Source organism: Mus pahari, chromosome 6 (genome assembly GCF_900095145.1).
Source record: "Mus pahari chromosome 6, PAHARI_EIJ_v1.1, whole genome shotgun sequence".
NCBI classification, from domain to species: Eukaryota; Metazoa; Chordata; class Mammalia; order Rodentia; family Muridae; genus Mus; species Mus pahari.
This window is the reverse complement of record NC_034595.1, coordinates 57,182,074-57,204,623: the sequence shown is the minus strand read 5'-3', so window position 1 is coordinate 57,204,623 and position 22,550 is coordinate 57,182,074. Positions and strand designations below refer to the sequence as shown.

General features: G+C 39.0%; 1 protein-coding gene across 1 annotated transcript in view; it reads right to left on the bottom strand.

The window, feature by feature from the left end:
• The window catches only part of Usp24 (ubiquitin specific peptidase 24), a 135,647-nt gene that overhangs the window by 62,356 nt on the left and 50,741 nt on the right, over positions 1-22,550 (bottom strand). The window contains exons 9-30 of the mRNA XM_021201285.2: positions 22,006-22,080; positions 21,288-21,446; positions 20,211-20,325; positions 19,927-20,030; positions 17,681-17,788; positions 17,434-17,529; positions 17,178-17,339; positions 16,940-16,987; positions 11,484-11,591; positions 10,746-10,895; positions 9,403-9,534; positions 8,511-8,622; positions 6,920-6,996; positions 5,917-6,057; positions 5,676-5,729; positions 4,165-4,280; positions 2,533-2,599; positions 2,315-2,425; positions 1,262-1,360; positions 997-1,170; positions 363-448; positions 73-166 (exon numbers count right to left, since the gene is read on the bottom strand). Of these exons, the coding sequence (XP_021056944.1) occupies positions 73-166; positions 363-448; positions 997-1,170; positions 1,262-1,360; positions 2,315-2,425; positions 2,533-2,599; positions 4,165-4,280; positions 5,676-5,729; positions 5,917-6,057; positions 6,920-6,996; positions 8,511-8,622; positions 9,403-9,534; positions 10,746-10,895; positions 11,484-11,591; positions 16,940-16,987; positions 17,178-17,339; positions 17,434-17,529; positions 17,681-17,788; positions 19,927-20,030; positions 20,211-20,325; positions 21,288-21,446; positions 22,006-22,080 (2,388 nt within the window). The remainder of the gene's footprint in view (positions 1-72; positions 167-362; positions 449-996; positions 1,171-1,261; positions 1,361-2,314; positions 2,426-2,532; positions 2,600-4,164; positions 4,281-5,675; positions 5,730-5,916; positions 6,058-6,919; positions 6,997-8,510; positions 8,623-9,402; positions 9,535-10,745; positions 10,896-11,483; positions 11,592-16,939; positions 16,988-17,177; positions 17,340-17,433; positions 17,530-17,680; positions 17,789-19,926; positions 20,031-20,210; positions 20,326-21,287; positions 21,447-22,005; positions 22,081-22,550) is intronic.

Here is a 22,550-nt window from a genome sequence, read left to right as displayed (position 1 = left end):
ATAGGAAACTTTCGGGATAGCATTTGAAATGTAAATAAAGAAAATAATAATTAAAAAAAAATATATGAATACCTTTCTGCCTAAAGAATCCAGCTGATCCAGGGCTTCCTGAATGGCTGGGTCAGTGGGTATCAAGAGCAGAAGCTTCCGTACTCGTAGAGTTATCCTGAGAAAATTTCAAAAATAAAGTAAGCTCCTTTAATTTCTTTCATACAAGCTATATGGTCTTCTAGTATAAATTTATATACTACTATGAAATTAATGTAGTATATATATTTGAGGTATGTAATGAAATATATTTCAGGTAGGATTTGCTTGGCTCAATAACTTTAATAACTTGCTTTACCAATCCATGCATTTACCTTGGCTCTTCTAGGTTGGCAAGTTGGTACAGCATGTCAAACACATTACATACAAGTGCCATCACCACACCAGGGAGAGATTTCTCCTGAGGGAAAAATATTAAACATAAATATATACTAGCAAAAGAATTTTCTTTTTCTAACCAAACTTACAAACAATACTTGTTCTGAGAGGGTGGCACTACAAAGTTTGGGGGAGACTGAAGAATGGAGTGAAGGTCACTGCCTATCTCTACTTTCCAAGTGACAGGAATATAAACATGTCTCACCATTCCCTGCGTTTTCTGTGGATGCTAGAGATTGAACTCAGCTCCTCATGGTTACAGCAAACCCTTTACTCAATGACCTACCTTCCCTGCCTTTAAAGTACTAAGATAGCACAACACATCTGAGTACTGAATGGGGACCCAGTGGAGAGATAAAAAACCAAAAGATCAACGGAGAAAGATATATGAGATGACAGCAGGAGGTCAGACAGGAGGACATCCCGAGACTAAGACTAGGAAATTATGTATCTTTTCTGTTCCAAATCAGTTCTCAATTACATAGTTTGTTTTATTCAGATCTTTGTGATCACTCAAATCTGTATAGGCTGAACACAGAAAGGCAGTAGTTGTTCAATCCCTTTTTCTACCTGTTCCATAGCATACGATGAACTGAAGACCCCACTGCTACTGCTGCTGGAGCTGGTTGAGGAATCTGCAGAGCTCCCTGAGGGGGTCCCACTGCCAGAAGTCTTCACAGTAAGAACTTGTTCATCAGAGAATCCCAGTTGGTGGAGGAGCTTTTGATCTTTATTTACTGTCAGCTGCAAAAGTTTGTTTCTTAGTTACTGAGAGTACAAGAGGAGGAACTATTCAACCTGGGCCCACAGGCCAACAATTGTTCTTTAAACCCACCAGACTATCATTCGTAAATATCTGTATGTTGTCCACAGGAGAACACAGCTGTTTGGCTATCTTCCACCGGACACTGCCTATCGTTTCATTACTGTGAGCCTAGAAAATAAAATATAACACTGGTGTGAGAGAATTCATTTATTTACTTCATTTCATTACTCTCTGGAAGAGCAGTAAGTGCTCTTAACTGCCGAGTCTTCTCTCCAGCCTTTTGTTAAGCATCTGCTATGTACTAGACTCTGCTACAAACTAGGAAGACAGCAATATTTTCAAGAACTCCTGCTCTTGGGTGGTTCCCCTTAGACAAGTGTTAAATGCTTTATGCCATACTTTCATTTCTCCCTTTTATGTAGAGTGTAAGATCTCAAGCCATTCCCTGGAAGTCACTTCTATCCCCACTCTCTCTCATCAACCCTCTCTCAAGAGCCACCTTGTGGGCTTTTATACCTGCTGCTCTCCATCTGAAAGACTGTACTAATAAAAGCAATTACTCTGTTGCTTTTCAAATCCCTGCTTGAACATGAGCTATCTCAGGGGTCCATCTTTATCCGAGATATTTCATGAATATCGTCATCTTCAACCCACTTATCATCCTTTACTATTACTTACTCTTTAGGACACTCAGCTTCACTTGGCACTGTATTTTATATCTGTTTATACTCCAAGTTTTCCTTTCATTTTAGGCTTACTTTATTTTATGTATGTGTGTATGTGGTGTATGAGTATATGTATTCATGAGTGTGAAAACCAGAGACTGATGTCAAGTGCCTTTTTCTACTGCTCTCCACCTTATTTTTTGAGACACTCATTGAACCTAGAGTTCACTGAATGGCTAACAACCTCCAGGAATCTCTCTGGACCCCGTCCCCAGCTCTAGGATTATAAGTATACACTACCATGCCCGGATTTTCACCTGGGTGCTAGCGATCCAAGCAGGTCCAGGGATCTCAGTCTTTATTTTCAATTTATTTATCAGATATCGTTGGGAACCATCATTTATTTCCACCAACATCGTTCTTATGAAGATAGGTATAGATATTAATGTAAACTTACCTCTACAGTGAAGGTATCTTTGGTAGACTCATAGGTAACATTAAGAGTTAAAAGATGTCCATGAAATGAGGCACCATGAGGTAGAATAGTTCGTGGGACAGAGTAGAAGTCCTTTGAAGAGATAAGCCAGCAGAGTGAGACGGTGAGGCACAACTGCACATGAAACCCACGCTTTACCACCTCTCCTATGACTTACGCTGCTCATAGAGAGGGCATACCTCTATTGTGATCACATAGCGCTCCGCCAGAAGCAGCAGTCTCTCGATTATCACAAGTTTTGTTGATCTGTAAGTTACAAAGACCAACAAAATTTTAAAATATGTAGGAAACAAATTGCTGACTTCAGCTCAATTCTACTCTACCAGAATCACAGTAAATACTCACTCATCAAAACTGAAACACACAAAGCCTAGATTCCCCTTTCACTCAGTGAGCAGTATTAAAGCCTGCTCACAGCTGCCATGCTCAGATGGAATGGGGGTGGGGGGTGAAGCCTGCCTCTTCTCAGGTTTCCTCTCCTTTTTGAACAGTTCCATAAAAAGTGGACCTGAGTCTCTAGGCCTTCATGTTTACCAGTCTACCAAGAACAATTAGGGAATTTGATGCTCATAATCTTATAACTAAAATATGTCACAAAATTCTACAAAAACACAGAATCTGACAAAGTTCCAATTTGATGGGAAAATCAGAAGACAAATGAAAATAAATATACCACAAACACAAGTTGTTAATTGAAAATAAAATCTGATGGCTATTTGATCAATGACTTCTAGAATCTTACTTATCATCTGAGATAATAAGACTTGACAGCATGTGATGGTGAAACTACAGTAGAATAACCCAAACTCCTAGACTACAGCAAGTACCGATTCTAAAAAGTTCTTTTAAAACTATCAAAATGAGATAAACTACAACACTCTTACTCAGATTCAACTCTGAAATACAGTTTATTAACACCATTTAAATAAGAACATTTTAAAAATTGTGTGGTCTCTTTAGCTTGCTATATTTGAGATTTAGAATAAAAAGCGCTAGAAAAGAGCAGTTAAAAGTATATTCATATAAAGTAGCAACTGGAAAACCCAATCCAATAGGCTATAAATGACTGATAGATAAACTGCTAAGGAACTGAGCAACTAAACTAAATCTTAGAAACACTGTAGTAAGATTTCCATGCATATGCACACATAGAAACACATGCAAACATACGCACACACGCATGTACACAAGAATGTGGAAAGCATTCATTCTTATCATGAACTGATTCTATAATCATTAAAAAATGGGGACCTGTGAGGGGTTAGGTTTCATTCTATCCCTTCATATTAATAAATTATAACATATAATACTCAGCACATTTTTTTAAAAACAGTTTTAAAAGAATCTAGGAAATTGTCTTGATTACCGTGTGTGTGTGTGTGTGTGTGTGTGTGTGTGTGTGTGTGTGTGTGATATCTCAACAAGTTAAAATACACACTGCTCCAGGAATAAAAATGACTGACAAGCATCTGCCAGTAGAGGGTAGCAAAGGGATACTTGGAGCATTAAATCCTAATGATTAGGCTATGCATAATCAAAGTAGTAAAAAAATGAAGTAAAAGAAAACAATGTGTCCACAAGGCAGATGGGTAGGTACAAACAATACTCAGGTGACTCTAAGTGATGACCTGCAGATCTTCAGGACACCGACAAAAGGTAAACATTAGGAAACATACAATTATGTTTCTTCAAGACAGAGCAGAAGCTCTGAGGACCCTAGTGAAGAGATATTGGGGAGGACATAGCATAAACATTTTTAACAATATTAATTTTTGTGTTGTGTGCTTGTGTTCAGTTCTGAAGTCACTTACCTATATGGAGACTGAACTGATGTTGCTACAGTTGGCATGGCAGTTGCAGTGAGCATTTTGGTTGCTCGGGTCACAGCATGTGTTAGAGTAGGGCCACCGAGTGCTGAACTGGCTGCCTGTAGAGTACAAAATAATATTCTATATCTGGGTTTCTCACCCTGGTCTCTGACATTAACTTCTTTTGCTAACTTCTTGTTGCAAAAGCTGCCTTGGGCACTGCAGGGTTCTTAGCAGGATCCCTGGCCTCTAACCACTAGGTGCCAACCAGGCTCTTTCCAGTTGTGACAATCAGTATTCACCAAATAACCTATGGGAGGCAGAATAAGAGCCAGTTGAGGGCTATGAGATGGCTCAGCAGGTAAAACACTTGGCAAGAAAGCGTAAGGATGCGAACTGACTCCCTGGAACCCAAGTAAAGCAAGGAGGAGAACTAACTTCAGGAAACCTTGTCTTCTGACCTCCACATATGCAACAAGGGATCTGAATCCCTCCTGCACCCCTCCTCCACACACAAACACACACATACAATAAAAAGAATATTAAAAAGAGCTAGTTGAGATATATGAATACTTATACTACATATAGAAGAACTTGGATATTTGAATCTTTTATGGTGACATATTTGTATGGAAGTCACAATTTGTATTGTATAAAGTACAGAACAGCACATGTTTGCCATGAGGAAGATCAACTTATTAACATCTGGGGACAGTGGCATTTATACTTTTGGAATACCCCATTAGTTATAAAACTTAAGCACAGATTTCAATGATGGAACTAAGATGGTCAAAGTGAATGAGATGATATTAAACCATAGGCTTCTAATTAACAAAGATTACCAACATCATTTACTTCTAGGTCTCCTGCTGTGGTTTCAAACAGCATTTATTGCATAAATTATGTGAAGCACGGACATCCTAGTACCAATGTGGAATCTATGTACAATAGATGGTTCCTTATGTCCCAGAAGTGGGAGCTAGCTAGACGGACAGACAGACAGATAGATCGGAGAAAGAGAGGATGAGACAGAAGGTAAGATTTTACACAGAGTGTAATTGGTGTGTGTGTCCATCAGCATGCACGCATATGCACATATGTTCACGAGTACACGTGAGCGCACGCATGTGGAGACAGAGTTTACTACCAGGTATCTACTGATCTCCACCTTGTTTTTTGATACAGGGTCTCTACACTGAGTTCAGTGTTTTGGATTAGGCTTGCTGGCCAAGTGAGCCCCACTGAGTCACCTCCAGTACTGGAGTTACATGTCCCAACCAGCAATGCCAGACCCTAGTTCTGAATGTAGTTCTCATGATTTGCAGCAAGCGCTTAGTTCCTGACCAACATCAGTGGTCACACCTATCCGCAACACCATGACATGGTATATTTGATCAATTCTCCAATAGTATCTAGCCACAAATACTGGCATTCAACATTTATCTGAAAACATAAACTTAGAAAAGGGGAAAAGAACTCATTTAAATGACCTTTTTTTTTTTTTTTTTACTCACTTCTAGTCTTGTATAGCAGTCAGCAATGAATTTCTTATGTAAAGACACTGAGTCCTGAAAGTCAGAAGTATATGAAAATTAAAATTAGACTTTGGCATTTAATTGTAACCATTAGCCAAGACAAAATACCAAAATAAATCAAATTGGAATACAACAAGGATCACAAGTTAGCAATAACAAAATACATAATTTTTTTTTTTACATTTTTATGTCTTAGTAACTTTTTCCCTTGGGGACTCACCTTCTTTAACCTAGGGTTTAGATTAATATAACTGTAGTTTATGATTAATTGAATAGCTTCATTAGCAATTTCTTCATCAGGTGATTCCATGGCAATTTTCCAAATGAAATCCATTCCTACCAACTCCAACTTTTCTACATACTGTGTAAAATTAAAATGTATATAATTAAACTTAGTAGTACACTAGTATTACAAAAATCACAGGTCATTATTTTTTGCTATGTGATTGAGTCTGAACTTCTGTTTAACAAAACAAAGACACTAGGTCAACCCCCTAGTGCACTGATATGGAACGCTCACATGAAAAGCCACCAGAGGTAACAGGCAGTGCAGAATAGGTGCAGGGATGTTTCTCCAGACAGCCCTGACACAAGGCAGACATCTGCCCAAAGAAGCTAATCAACCAGAGACTGAAAAGGCTGCTAATTCTGGGAGCTTGACCCAGTCCTTCCCAAAGCTCAGCTAGAAGAGCAGGATACAGAGTTAGAGTGTCTTGTACATGTCCTGAGTACTTCCGGTAACAGGACTTAGAAAAGATCAAATGCTTGTCTTTCTGTCTTAAGGACATAGAGAATAGAAGCACTCCGTGATTCTCCATTTTCCTACTTCATAGTCTGTCCCCACATTCCCCTCAGTCCTTGCCACTCACATCCTAGGATGTCCATCTTCTCATTATCAGGTCCTTGGGAATCGCTACATGAAAGCCTACTGGACCAAAGCCCTGGAAACCCACTTGACAACCACAGATGCAGAACTGCTTTTATATGGGAGAGATGAAGAGTGGGCAGACTTCATGCTGGGGAGAGAGGCAGGGCTAGTCATGCAGCCACTGGGGCCTTCAAGGGAGCCTCTGCCACTAATGCCTGAGTAGGCAGGTAAAAAGACCTCCTTATTTAAACAAACATGTTTATGTTTCAATCCATTAGAAGACAGTTTTTTTCCTTCTGAAGATCAAGTTACATCAAATATCTCAATGTATCTAGATTGAGAATAAGATACGTACCAACTGAGCTCCTTGTCTTTTCAACCGATGATCACAGAGATTCACATTTTCAAAAAAAGTCTTAAATAAGTTGAAACCTAAGAGTATAGAATGCCAGTCAAACCCATGCACTCAGACACAGATAATCGGGGAAGGTCTAAAGTGAAGCAGAAGGGAAGGCTACAGCGTTCCTGGAAATGGCTTCTCAAACAGGCATCAAAAGTGTGTGTGCAGTGTTTGACGGCCAAGAGACTCCAGACCAGTCTGGGCAGACCACCCAAATCCCATCTCAAAAAAATCCCAGACACCTTTGAAAAAGCACAAACAAGCCATACATCTTTAATCTTAACTGGGAGGCAAAGGCAGACTTCTGTGGGCTGGAGCTAGACGGGTTTGCATAGAAAGTTCCAGACCAGACAGGGCTACATAAAGAAATCCTGTCCTAAAAAACCAGACAAATCAAAACAACAACCCACAAACAACAGAAGAAAATACATGTAAGGCAGACTTGATCAGAATTTATAAGACTTTTGTGCTTCAAGGGACATTATCAAGAAAAGGACACAATATACAAAATAGAATTTTTTACAAACGATCTATCTGATAAGAAGCTAATACCCAGAGTATATAAGGATCCCAGACAATACAACAGTCTAATTTTTTTTTAAAAAAAGGTCAAAATCATAACTAGACATTTCTCCAAAGAATCTATTTACATGGACCAAAAAACAGTCTGAACAGATGTTCAGCATCGTTCATTATCAGGAAAACACAAGTCATTACTACAGGACATAACTCAGCGCCCTCCAGGACACCTTTCAAAAGGCAGATAAATAAGAAGTATTGACAATGAGGAAAATTGGAATCCTTATACACTGCTGGTGGGATTATGAAATGGTGCAGCTATTTTGCAAAAACAGTTTGGCAGATTTTCAAAAGTTACATCTCATGGCAATGTGACTCTAAATTTCATAACCAAAAGAAATGAGAACACAAAAAAACTACTATATGAATGTTTATAGCTCAAAACAGTAGCAGCAAGTGTTCACTGACCTATAAATGAAAATAATGGGACATCTACAGTGAAATATTATTCTTCTAAAGTGACATCACAACCTGGGTGTGCCTTGAAAACATTACTCTTCAGCCACAATCAGAGAAGCCAAGTAGGAAAGGTCCCAAATAGTATATATGATTTCACTTGTACCAAACTGGGCCAGTCCATAGGAAAAGAGATTAGAGGCTGGGCAAGGGAAGGCTGGAAACTAGCTGCCAATCAGTGCAGGGCTCCTAAAAGTTGCTGACAGTGTATTTACAAAATGGAGTTTTTCGGAACTCAATAAAATAACTCAGCTAAGAGAAGTAACTGAAAGGAAGCAGTATGGACCTTAATATAGCTTTACCTAATGAATTCTATTTATTAAAGAATACAAAGATATTTTGGCAATTTAATCTATTAGGCTATGTTATTTTAAATCTCAGTAAAATACCATGCAGTTATGTAGGTGGAGAATTACAAACTGTTCAGCTGCTTCTGAGAAGTAGATTAAAGTGAAGAATAAAATCTCTCGCTCTAAAAAAACTAAAGCAAATAATTGTAAGTTTTCCCTACCATTCATAGTGATTTCATATGACTCCAATTTCAGAATTTTCTCCTTGAAGAGCTGCTGCTGAACGTCACTCTCCAGGTCGTGCTGCCCCTTTGTAAACCACTCAAAGCACATCTGTGGATTAAGACAAAAGTGCCCTAAGACCAACCACAATCCACTGCAGACAGAAACGTATGGCCATCTGGATAGTAAAGAGACGTTTTCAATACTTCTAACACTCCTGTAACTGTTCAACTGACACAGGAACCCTAAATGTTTGGTGCTCTGAAGTGGACAGGACAGGAGGTCCTTCTGCTGGCCACGAAAGTGTGCACTCACACCTCTCGCTGGATCTTATGCCTGCATCTTCCCGCTAGCACTCAGGGAAGCCTTGCTGTCTGCCAGGCCCAGTGCTAAGCACTGCCACACACTCAGTCCTTTCAATATGCCTAGGAAATAGCTATTATTATTCTGTCATGAGAGGAGACCAAGACTCACTGTTAGCAAGTGCAAATGTTAAAGTAAGTGTTTGAATTTTTACTATAATTGTTCTTGATTCATGTTTACATTTTAAAGATACAACATTTTTTAGGAACTAAGTTTTTTAGCAGTGATCTAAAATTTAATCTCACAGGAAAAGAGAAAACTAAACTCTACCGTAATTCTTCAGTGATATTGTCAGCTTTAGTGTTGTAGCCAGAATTGAACAAAACCATCAAAGAGCCCACACACTTATGTCTATCATGGATGTCTTTTAAGACATGTTTTCCCTAGTACTTACAGTTCTCATTGCGCCATTCAGTGTTCACATATTCATAATCACAGCAAACAGGATGCAGAACACAGATGACATGAGACACACGGAGGAGGGCAGCGTTTAGTGCAATGTCACTAACCCACAACCCCAGGCCTTACCTCTCGATCTAGCTCACAGACGTCCTGGCCAGTGACAAGGCACTCCCAGATTTCTTTGGCTCGGTTCCACCCAAGATACAGTGTAGCTTCTTGTAAGAAAAATGCCAGAAATTTCAGATGTGCCTCTAAATACTGAAAAAAGCAATAATGCAACTAGTTAACTTGTTTGAGGCTGTCATCCTAAAAGAAACATTACAATAAAATTCTATAAAACAGATTTATATAGAACACTTGTCATGTAATTCATGATAAAGTAAATATGACAAATGGACTTATCAGCCAATAATTCAATGCAGCAGAAGCAACCTCAAATTTATTACTAAGTCAGTTGATTGTAGATATGAATCAAATTCAATTCCAGTAATCTCAAAGGAACCGTCATACTCACAAGTGGTGAGATTAAGTTTTATTTCTGGTAGTTTTTTGGTTTTTTGTTTTGTAGAGAGCAGGTCTTACTCTGAATTCTAGAATAGCCTAGAATTCAACCAATAGAGCCCATGCCAGGAATTCACAAAAATCCTCCTACCTCAGTCTATGGCTGCAGTGCTCAACCTGTGAGTTGTGACCCCTCTGGGGAATCAAAAGAACTTTTCACAAGGTCACATGCAAGATATCCTGTATATCAGGATATTTACATTATGATTCACAATAGCAACAAAATAGCAAAATTGGAGTCATGGAGTAATAACAAAAATAGTTTTATGGTCGGGGAGGGGGTCAACGCAACATAAGGAACTGTGTTAAGGGTCTCAGAATTAGAAAGGTTGAGAACCACTGGTCTAATGGAGTCCTGAATTACAGATGGGAGACACTATACCCAGCTAAGATTTAAAACAAAAAACAAAAAACATTATTAGCCATCAATTGATTTGAAAATCAAAATGTATGATCTACAGAGCTAGCAATTGTTCTTAAGAAATACTATTTTTCTAAACTTAATTTGAAATTATAGTAAAGGGCTGGAGAGACAGACAGCACAGTGGGTACAAGTATTTACTGCCCCTGCAGAGGGCCTGGGTTTAATTCCCAGCACCCAGGTGGTGGTTCACAACCACCTGTTTCTCCAGTTCCAGGAAATCTGAGGCCCTCATCTGAACTCTGTGAGCACCAGACCCCCAGGTGGTGCACATACAAACACGCAACACAAATTAATAAATCTAATGAAAATAAAAGAGAAAAAAAATGAAACTATAGTTAAGACTTAAAACCATTCCTGCATTACAAAGATTGCTCATGGTGCCCTTCTATAGTTGTACCCAACAAATATTTGTTTTACAGTTCAAACAGAAAAAAAAAGTTAGCCAATCCCGAAAACCACAAAACACAAACACAGTGAGTGATACCTCCCGGTAAGTATAGCGGCCATCCACCAGTGTTAAGCCGGTTAAGCCTCCAGGCCCAGCCACGGCTGCTGCAAGTCGGTGACAAGCCAGTAAGCTTCCCGTTACCAGTTTGACTATTTCAAAATTTTTCTTCAGGTCTTGAATAATGCTCTTAACAAAAGCAACAGAAATGAAAGTGGCATGAGAATCTGCAGTCATTTTGTTGTTTAATACAATATAGCTCTTATTTTAGAATATAGCCCCAGATGAAAGAACGAACATGAGATTACTTCTGACAGTTGATAAACTCAATCTGGTCTTTACTAGGGAACTAAGACACTGCTAGGGTTGCCCCTAAGAGAGACATGACTCTGTGAAGAGTTCTTGCTCTACCTGCTCTCCTGGGTCTCACCCCACAGCCCTGACAGCAAGCAAGCAAGTGCTACCTAGCTCCTTAGACAAAGTCATCTTCTTGTAATTAAAAAGAAGATTTTTTTGGAATCTTTTCAAATTTTGGGACTATCATTAATGTGCTTAAAAGCTAGCCTAGATACCTTAATAAATTAGCAATCAAAAAGAAGAGTTAGGACTATACCAAGAGAAAGACCTCCTCTGAGTCATTCCAAGTGATTAAAAACCACTGACATTACTAACCGTAAACCAGTAAGATACTATCAATGCAACAACTTTAGCCATGCTTACGTATAAAATTATTACAATAGGCTATGCACATGAGATTAAAAATAAGTACGTTCCTACCTTGTCTTGCTTTTGATAGGTTTGTTTTATAAAGGATCGAGTGATTTCATGAAGCTGACGTAAAGCTGGAACCACCCATACAAACTGCGGATTATTGAGTTGAGACGACTATAGAGTTAAAAAGAAGTTACATTAATTAAGTTTACAACTAAATGGCAGTCATTTATTAGCTATAAAAAAATGTTTGAGTCAATTATTTCACTGTTACATATTCTATAATTTTCCCTTTCGTATTACTTATTTATAGCTTATCTCCATGCAAGCATAACCAGCCTTCACCTTCTTACTCTGCATGCAATTTCCTAAGGCCAAGAACTGCCAACAGGAGTGGATGTGAGATGACAGTAAACGTACAGGAGGACATCAGCAAAAACAGACAGGGAATTAGAGGACAGATTAAGTGCACAGGGCTGCTAAGACACGTTGACTCAAAAAAAAAAAAAAAAAAAAAATTATGGCAAAGCTGACACTGACCTGGCTAGCAAGGAAAATGGACTAAGAATATGTCTTTCTTTAATTAATCTGATCAAATTACTGGCAATGAGTTAAGTACTAACGAAAGTATAACCTGTTTCTATTTCTATGTAAGGTACTCTGCCTTAATAACTAAGTCCGGGGCTTGGGTGCAGCTCTAAGGTAGACATGGCTTAGTGCGGATGGGCTCCTGGGCCCACTTCTAGCACTTCCCTGACTCCATCCAACCCCATTACTATTTTCATTAATTATTAAGGATAATTTACTCAGACTACACTTTATTTTCAAAGCACTTCAAGTATACTATTTCTGAAACTGGTACAACAATCTGGATCTTTGTGTCATAGATAAAAGAAATCTAATAAGCATGCAATTGGCCTTTAATCAATAGCATCTTTTCAACTATAAGCTTTCATAATAAAATTGCTATCAGATTAAATGCTATTCATCACTGATCGATTATTAATCAAAACATCAATTAAAGCCTTACCATTTATTTAAAAGGCTATTTTTTTTTTTGTTTAAAATAATTTTATCAAACCTTTCTGCAAAATGAAAACCCTGTTAAAAGGACAGTATTGTAGTCTTAAAGAAATGTACCACTACTGTAGGTTACTATGTACAAACCAATTACTACCACCAAACAATACATTCTCCTCACCTCAAATATGTAAGCCAGATCAGTTACCAAATACCATATTTCCTGGATTTTAAGTATCTCAACTTGATACTTTTTCAATTATGTCAACAGACACTTACCAGACACTAAACATTAAATGTAAGCTTTTATAACTGTCCAGTATCTTTGTATATACAAACTTACCTATACAAAAAAGGCATTTGTTTATCTACCTGTTATCTGAGTTGTGCTGTTATTTAGGTATAGGTAGTACCAAACAATGATGGCCTATAAACCTGAATTTGGGTTACTTATTTATATGTTATGAGAAACATACCATGACATAGCACAACTACCCTGAAGTGACTGTCAAAGAAGTTCAAGTCATTTTCAAAGCCAGAAGCTACAGGCAGACAGTTCCCTTGCACGGAGCTCTTGCATTCATCACTGACAACTCTGCCTTAAGCTGTATTCTACCTCACAGAAGCTGCTCAACCTATACTATTCAGCACTCAAAGAAAAAGTTGCTTTCATGAAAGAAGATGAGCACACAAACCTCCCCATGCTTCAGTATGTCTCAAGAACTGCTGGGCATGCAACTCAGTGTTAGCACACTTGCCTACGTGTGCAAGCCCGACTCTATTCCTAGTACCTCCCATACCAAAGATTTCAGGGTAGTCCAAATCACTATTACAGATAATGATTACTAGCGTGTAAAGATGAAGTTACACATAATTGATAAAACAAAACAAAACAAAGCAAAACAGAAAGGTTTCATTTAACCACTGGTGTAAGTCTTAACAATGGCTGATAAATGGAAAATGAGCTTCTTTTCTTGGTTTTGGGGCAGTGTCTCAGGCACCATGGCCAGCCTCAAACTCACCATGTAGTTGAAGATGACCTTGACTGTCTGAGTCTCTTGCCTCTATCTCCTGAGTACTGGTATTGTAGACATGGGCTATCACACTTGACTCATAGTGTGATAATGATGCAACTCTTCCTAGGCCTCTTTATGTCAGGTAAACATTCTACTGAGCTAAAGTTCCACCCTAAAAGATAGTTTCTGTTCATCTTCTCTATAAATCCAGTAACTCTGCAATGTGGGCTGCAATCTGTGGCATCTTCGAATCACAGAAATAAGGTACATATTGAAGGCCAACTACTACTTAAGTTAGCCAGAATATTTTTGCTAAAACAAAACTGTAAAGACAATGAGGAAAACTGTGAGGCTTGTATCTGAACTGATACCTTCCAAAAGGATACAAAAAATAAAATATGCCTAAACCCTTTAGCAATGCGCAGATACATTTAAAAGTATCAAGACTAATTATGGCTAGTGGAAATTATACTTTGAGTAAATTAAGAGAATAATCATGTAAGTTGGGATTTAAGAATCATTACTGATAGCCTCTCTGAAGGATAGCAATCAGGAACCATGTTAGCCATGGTTAGCTATGGTATTATATTTTTAAATTACAAGAACAATTGAAAATTCCTCTGATTGCTAAAGATGGCTGCAAGTAAACTGAATCTCTTTGATGACGTCACTGAATTTAGTGTGCTCTCCAAAGTAGAGTGACAACAAAGGAAGCTGTGAGGCTCAGCCAGGTGGCTGCAAACCTATGTTTGCATTCTCCTCCTCCATCTTATGAAACCCAGGATACATTCACTGCCTCAGCAGGTAGACGTTCTGTCCAGACATCTCACTACAAAGCCCACTGACTTCTTACACCTAAAGGCAGGTATCTCCATGCAGTACCTTAGGAGACATAAAACCTAAGTGTACTCTAATTTCTCTTGTTACCCTCTAAGCACCTAAAGAAAGCATTCACATTGAGTTCTCTCTTCTTAGGGCTGAACACCCCTCCCCTCATTTCCTTGTCTGTATTGCTTTGCAGTTTTAGATTTTTATCTAGAAATAAAGTAAACAAATGTATAAGGAAGAAAGTCTTTAAGCAGAATTTCCCCCTTCAGTACCTGCACTACTGCAGATGCCTGGCTAGCTTTACTGTCTACTCCAGCCTTCCGCAAACAGGAGCAACTCACTGATAAACACATCAACTGTTCCAAATCTAGAAACCTGAGTTCTAAAATTGAAAGCTCTTTTGAGTGTTAATATTATGTTCAAAACTTTTCTTATTTTGAATTTGGGATGCTCAACCAGCAAAGACTATGTAAACATTCTAAAATCCAAAAAGCTCCAAAACTGGACACACTGTAGGACCCAAGCATTTTAGACAAGGCTTATTCGACCTGTAAGTACAGCAGTTGTGTCTTCCTAGGGTGCAGGGGAGAAAGAGGAGGGAACTAATATTTACCAGAAGCCTGTCAGGCGCTGTCAGGAGACATACAGACAGCCTATGGAATATGAAAACACTACTACTGGAGAAAACATGATTTCTGCTTGTTTAGTAATTATATTTTGGATGGAACATTTAACCTTTTAACTGAAGGAAATAAGAAGTGAAGTAAAGACAAAGGGTCAGGGTGGACAGCGGAGGGTAGAAATGAAGCAGAGGGAAGAAAAAGGACCAAGGGAGCTGAGGGACCTCGGCAGAATCTGTAGAAAGTCAGAGCTTCTCAACATGACAGTGGGACTTGGGAACCTGGAGTGTCAAAAGCAGCAGGAAGGGAATCATTGGGGGAGAAGAGGTAGCTGAGGGAGGAGGGGAGTAAGAGGTGGGTGATCTTGTCTTACCCTTCGCTTAGTTTCTGTGTAGCCTGGCAGGGAGACATAGTCCCCAGTCAGCCCACCTTGCTGCCTGGCAGGAAAGGGCATAGCATAGAAAAACACCTTTAGTGGCAGTAAATATCTCACTCCCCTGCCAGAGGGCTTTGATCTTCCCACTGCCCCCCTTCAGCAAGTGCACTGTCAGTATCTGGGAAGCACTTAGCACACTGGCAAGTGCTACTACATAAAATGCAAGCTACAGTTACATGGGGAGAGCAACAGTGCCCTGAGACTTCCTTTCTGGGAGCAGCAGGGAATAAAAAGGAAGAGCATTCCTCTTGAATCTCATAAAATGACCAGATAGCTTCCTTTTGCTGTTGTATTGTTGCAAAGCAACAGACACGAAATGAGGTGACTGCAAAGAGAAGCAATAAAGACACAATAATGCACTTGACTAGGACAGCTAGGTGATGCTCAGTGGAACAAGGGAGGAACAAAGGTCCACAGGAGTCTCTGGATTTAAAAGCCATTTCCCTCAAGGGAAGGAAATGTCCCTTCAGCTTCAAAACTGCATATCTTATCTATAAAGAAAAAAACGTCTGTTGCCTAAAAGAAAAGAGCATTTTCCTAGAGGTCCCTTTTCTTTACTGATATTATTGAAGGATAAATGTTTCAGTAACTCAACAAAAATCATTCAATCATAAGAGAGACTGCTAAATTGTGTGAGTCACTGAGCAGAGAGAACTGGAAAACTTAAACTCTGAGTGGAAAGCAAGCATTAAGCATTCATCATTCCTTTTAACCCCAGCGTTACTTGTGTTTGTAACAGCGGTACTTGTACAGTTTGTGAATGCTTTTTAAAAATCACTAAAGCTAGATCTTATGCAGAAAATTCCATTGTTCAAAGTTCAATGTCAGAAATATGAAACACCACATTCTTATATTCCCATCTAAACTTCATAGCCAAATAAACTGAAGTGCACAAAAACCCGGTAAATCGCCAGAGCTTGTTAGCAAGAACCATGTGTGTGTGGGTGTGAGACAAAAGCCTGCAGTACCCCAGCTCCCTTGAAGAACACCAGTGGAGACCATGCAGAGGTTTGGCTGATGAAATACTAACAAGTCCCTATCTATTTTTTACCAGAAATGTTTCCATGTTATTAATATGAAACTCCAAAACCAGACTCGTCCCTACATGGCTGGGATGTAAGTCTAGGGCTGCCTGAGTACTGCCTGTGGCTCTGATCAGGGCTGCTTTGAGAACGAAAGCATGTGCATGTGCAGGTGCACTGAACACCTACCCCTCTTGTACACCAGCATTACATGTACCTTCTCCTGCTTTCTCCTATCCACAAATATTCACTTTCCCTTCCCTTATGGGGGAAAAATGGGGACTGAATTTATTTAGAATTCAATGTGCTTTAAAAATTATATATACTTTATGTAAAATTTAAAAGGAAAGCGATGCTGAAAGTCATGCAATTTCATAAAAATTATTTTTCAATGGAACCAGTTTTTTCCATTTAAGAGTAAACAACTACTAAGTTCTAAATAAAGCATAGCTCATAAAGGTCAATCTATATATTAATATTAGTCTAATAAACACTAAAATATCTTAGAAGTAGGATGCAATTTACTAAAGGTAGTTATAAAATTACAATACCTTAGTTGGTTCCATATGGAAATACTTACCTTAAATCCATCTTTCTTGTTTTTCTCCAAACCCGACCATTCTCCAGGCTGAAAATTAGGGAGATATAAGTGACTGGTAAAAATAAAACCTTTAGCCCCAAATTTGGATTCTAAGGTAAAAGTTTCCAAATAGGACATTCCACTTAGTTTACATAATAGGGAGGAAATTTTCTTGGCTCTAATCCCTCAAAACAACATTACTGCTCTGACAGAGAAGTTAGAGTAAAGCCCGACAAACCCTTTTAATGTCTTCTATGCATTTAATGATGTAGCTCCTCTTGACCGCCTCCTTCACCGCGTAGGCATCACTGAGGATGGTGAGGTGTTCTTCCAAGGCTTGCTGAATTAGGCTACTGGGCAAGGTGGGAAGATGAGCCAGCTCCCAGAGGACATCTAACACCTGAAATAGCACCATATGATGAGCCAGCCATCCCATAGGCAGACAAGACCGTTTCAAGCATTTGTAGCTAGAATAATCCATTTGGTTTTCCTGCCTTTCCAGAAGTGGCCTCAAACCGAGCTTCCCGGCCGATTCGTCCAATCAGACTCAGCAACTTCTGTCTCACTCTGTCACTCTCAGTCTCCCAGCTCTGCACGGGAGAACAGACAAGACACAGAGGTGTCACAGTCAAGGTGGTGAAATTAGCAAAAATGTTAAAATTTGAACTAAAAAAGGTTAATAAAGTAAGAGAAGTATGTTAAAAGGCATCTGTTGGGGGATGGACTCAGTTTAAACTTTACCTTCTGAATGAGGACGAACAGGTGATTAAGCTGATCTGCATTAAACTTCACAGCCGCCGCAGCAATGATTGTATGAATGTTCTCAATTACTGTAGATGACTGTCCTGACTAAAAAAAAAAGGGACACCAGGAGAAAGTTAAGTATTGGGACTTGGCCAAACCTAAGTCTTCTTGCCAACAACTTAGGAGTGACTGCAGTCTGCTTAGCACTCACTCCCATGACAACACTGGAAGTTCAGGGTCACACAAAGCAACTGTTACTAATGGTCACCTGGCTACACCTCCACTCCCAGCAGCACTACCCAGCAGCCTCTTCTCACGTGTGAAGAAGCAAAAGAATCAAGTTCTCAGCCTGATATTTATTTTAGGAAGAGAATAAAATATTTTCAACAAAAATTCAAATAGATTTATTTTGAACTGATAAAATTACAAGGCAAATATATGTTGAGTGTTTTCACAGATTAGTGATCAGGGGGGGGCTTCAGTTGAGAGTATTATTGGCCCCATTTTAAATATTGCTCATAAAATCTTTATGACTTCAACTAGTACTTTTGACCCAATGGCCAGTAAGTCTGCATCAGAACACAGACCCTACGGAGAATGACTGATGCTCATTTTATAACCTCAGTCATGTGGGTTCAGTTAACTTTCTCCACAACCACTATGGATATGCAGCTGTTCATTAAATGTAGCAGGCATTCTCATTCTGTCTCTCTGTCTCTGTCCCCCCTCCCCTGCCCCATCTACTAATCCTCACCTCATGTGAGTTCAGAATGTACACTGAGAAAACATTATACATGAGGGTATTCACTAAGGCCAGAGGCCAGACATGGGAAGCAAAGTCTAGGAACATTGGAGTGCTTTTCTGTAACCCTCTCTGTACTGCGGGGAGGGGAAGCAACTAACTGTGCTCCCACAGCGCGCCCCGTCAGCTAGCTTCCTGTGATACGCAGGGAGTGGCAGTACTGGGAGAGGAGGAGTGTTTTGGGTTCAGGCTCAGAGAATGAATCTAGGGCTGGAGGGCCAGCAGGGGCTCTGGCACTCTCCACTTTCACTGTCTGCACCTCCCAAAGCAGATCCCTCCCAGTCATCTTCCACCTTAGCAACGCTTTTTTTGATTTTGTTCTAAACTTTTTAAAAATGCTTTATATATGTGGATATTTTACTGGCAAATATGCCTGTGCACCACATGAATGCGTGCTTTGTAAACAATCCCCCAGCGTCAAGTCCATGTGTCTGAAATGTCTAGCATAGTTTATTTCCAACCATATTTTGACTGCTACAGAACTAAATGGACACAGGTAAAAAGAACACCGACTTTCACTATGCCTTAGAACTTACAGCCTGAGATTTTGGTAAGATGCACACATGAAGGTGAGGTATGTACATGTTTAGATGCTGAACTGCTTAGTCTGAATTAGTTATTCATAGTCAGCAACACAGGAGTGGATGAAATGGACTAATGAAAGAAAGCTTTTGAGTGAGAAAAGGGCAAAAGATTAAGGCTTGATGGGGAAAAGCAAAGTAGAAAGGAAGAGCTAACAGGAAATCTCAGAAGTACAGCTAGGCATGATGGAACACATCTATAAACCCAACACTCAAGAAACTAAGGCAGAGAATTTTAAGTTTAAGCCCAGCAGCGACTACAGTGAGAACATGACCGGGAGGGAAAAAAGACAGTAATGGAGGTGATGTGAATAGCAAAGGAGAGCCATGTTGGAGTCTGTCATGTTAATGAAGTTCTAAAAAGCTAAAATCTAAAAACCTGCTACTATCAACCTCATTTATTAGACTACATAAGAAGAATTATAATGAAAATTAATAATACAAAGAAAAGTAGCTAGCAGGATTTATAAACAGATGTATACCTATTCCTAGCTCTGCAGTAGTTCACACAAAGCTTTCTGGAAGACTTTGACCTTTGTAACAGAAAAAATAAGCATAAACTCTGAAATGTCTTGTGAGTATGCCATTCCTTTTCTATATGTAATTTATTTTTTCTGGAACTGAGAATGGAGCCCAGGGCCTTGAATTTACTAGGTAAGTGCCCTGCTACCAAGCTAAATTCCCTAGTCCCTTACCCCTTAAATATGCAATCTTAATAAACCATAAAACAGAGTAAGTATAGCTCACCTAGTACAGACCAGAGGAGGTCCCCCTGGTTTGACTGACTCCTCACCACCCTACCCCCTTTGCTATGGTCCAAACATATCAGAAAAAGGCAAAAGTAATTCTGCTCAACTTACTTGTATCTTCCAAATTTTAGTGAGTTCATCTAGTGACAATTTGCTGCCCAAGAGTTCAATAATTCCCTTTATTCGATCACAGTATTGTGCTTGGTCTATGTTGCCTAATAGAGGAGACATCAGAGGGGAACCAGATACAGTGAATAACAACTCTATTAATGCAAAGCAGTAATAACTTTCTAAGATTAACTAAAGACTAATAAAAATAAACAAGATGTTTATACCTTTTAAAAGTAAAAATAATTTACATGTCAAGTAATTTTTATTTTTTGAAAGCAGCTTACCTTCCAGTGCAATTGACAGAACTGAGTTTTCAACAAGCCAGTCTAGCAGTCTGTCTGTATCTATAGCGGTCTTCACGGACTTGGATAGAGTGCTATCTTCTATTAGTTTTGTTACCTAAAATGACAGTATTAGCATGAGGGAATAAATATGCATAATCAAATCTTCTTTCATATATGTATAGTCATTTTACACACTTATAAAAAAATCTAATAATTAATTAAAATATTTCAAAACTAGTTTATTTCTTAAAAGTTAACAACTAATTATGACGTCTCCTTAAAAAGAAAATGAAATTGTTCTTAGAGCTCTACTTAATCCTTAGACTACCTGTGGCCGGCTTAGTGACAAGGACCCAACCCAAACTGCAACTCTGACTTGTCCCCCACATTTTCTAACTGGAGGAGGAGCCAGACCATCTCTGGGGATGGGAATGTCAGGTTCAGCTTGTGGACTATCCATGGTCACAGGACAGATAGCCTGGAATGTGGAAGTAAGACATGGACAGAGTTCTGGCGCTGACCTGCTCAAACTGTGCTCATGGTCTGGTTATCCAACCCCTTCATACATGTGAAATATATCAGTCCCTTTCAATAAAGTCTTCTTTTCACTTAAAATGATCAAGGATGAGCTGATGTGACTTAGAGCCAAAAATCAGAAAACTAAAGGAAAAATAACTGGAATCATGACTGAATTAGGTTATTAGCTTAAACTGCCGTCCATTGATCCCAACCACACTGTTTGAGTGGATCTAAAATGAAGAAAAAGTGCTTTGAGCATTTTGCTTAGACTTGCACTATTGTTACAGATACTTCATTTTGTCCTAACATCAGCTAGAAGATAAAGTTATATGTGAGATAAAGAGAATGGCCCTTAGTAAATATCTGATGATGATACTGGAGGAAATCTCACAAAAACAATTTTCAGAGAGAGAAATCTTGAAAAATACAAATACGACCTTTCACTAACAGACAATTCACATATAGTACTATTTTTTTCTGCCTTTCGGAGTCAAGAGAATTTGTTTTCTCCCAACATGTTTATATTAAAGGCCACATGTGATTCAGGGGCACACTTACTTCCTTGAGAGAATTCATTTTCGCACTGAAGTGTGGTGACTTGAGCATGCGCAGCAGGATGTCCAGGCGAAGGGCATCCACAGTTGTCACCAGAGCCGGTTGGAAGCGCATGCAAAGTAACTTAATGGCAGACAAGAGCTCAGGGATGCTAACCAACCTCTTTCATTTAATAAAAACATAAAAACAAAGAAATGAACAAACAAAAAACTGTAAAAAAAAATCCCGATATTAATTCTCATGACACATATAACATAGGCTAACAGTGGCCAGGAGACAACTCTTATTTTACATAGTCAATTAATTCTCCTAAACAAAAGATATTTGGTGAGGGTAAAAGAAATGAAAAAGGATTGTTGTAGAAGGGATTCAAAGTAGGAAAGTCTTCATCAGTGTTAAAACTGCACTAAAGAACTTCTGATACACTCAAAATACAATGTGATTCTAGTCTAGCCTGATTGTAGTACCATCAAAATTAGGTTAAAAAAACTCTGAATTAGGTATCATTCCTGAGAATACCATATTTGTTCTATTTTCTGAGACAATACTATCCTCAATTGTTTTGAAATTAGCCCTTTAGGGGGAGGGGGCAGGAAACTTTAATTAATTTGACATTAACAGAATATCAAGAGGATCCAGAAAGCAATGGCATGGGAATTTGTCAAGACTTGGCTTTGCTATCATGGACTAAACAGTGCTAGGCTGTCTAGGGAGTAATTACCTTGTCCTTGAGGTCTTTCTCCTCTACACTCCGCACATCCTGGATTGTGGTAAGGATGACTGGGTCTAGCATAGGCTGTAGACATAAAACACTAGTTATAAAGAACTCCTGAATCTATGCCACAATGGCTACTCCTCACCTGCCATTCACAAAGGAGAGGGTACAGTGAAAGGTATGAGTTCTAGCTGGCAGTGCCACCACTAACTAGCTGACCATCCCACGTGCCCTTAGCTGATTCTGTGCCTCTATTTCTTCAATGTAGCATGAGCAAAGTTCCTCTCACTGCATTGTATAAGAGTTATCTGAAGAACAACTCAAGACACATGAATTTCCCTCTTAAAATAGTAAGAGGTATGGCAATCTTCTGTTTGTTTGAGACAGGTCTCACTATGTAGACTTGGCTGGTCTGGAACTAGTCTAGTTGCTAACTTAGAAATCTGCCTGTCATAGCAAAAACCATCCTCAACAATAAAAGAACCTCTGGTGGAATCACCATGCCTGACCTTAAACTGTACTACAGAGCAATTGTGATAAAAACTGCATGG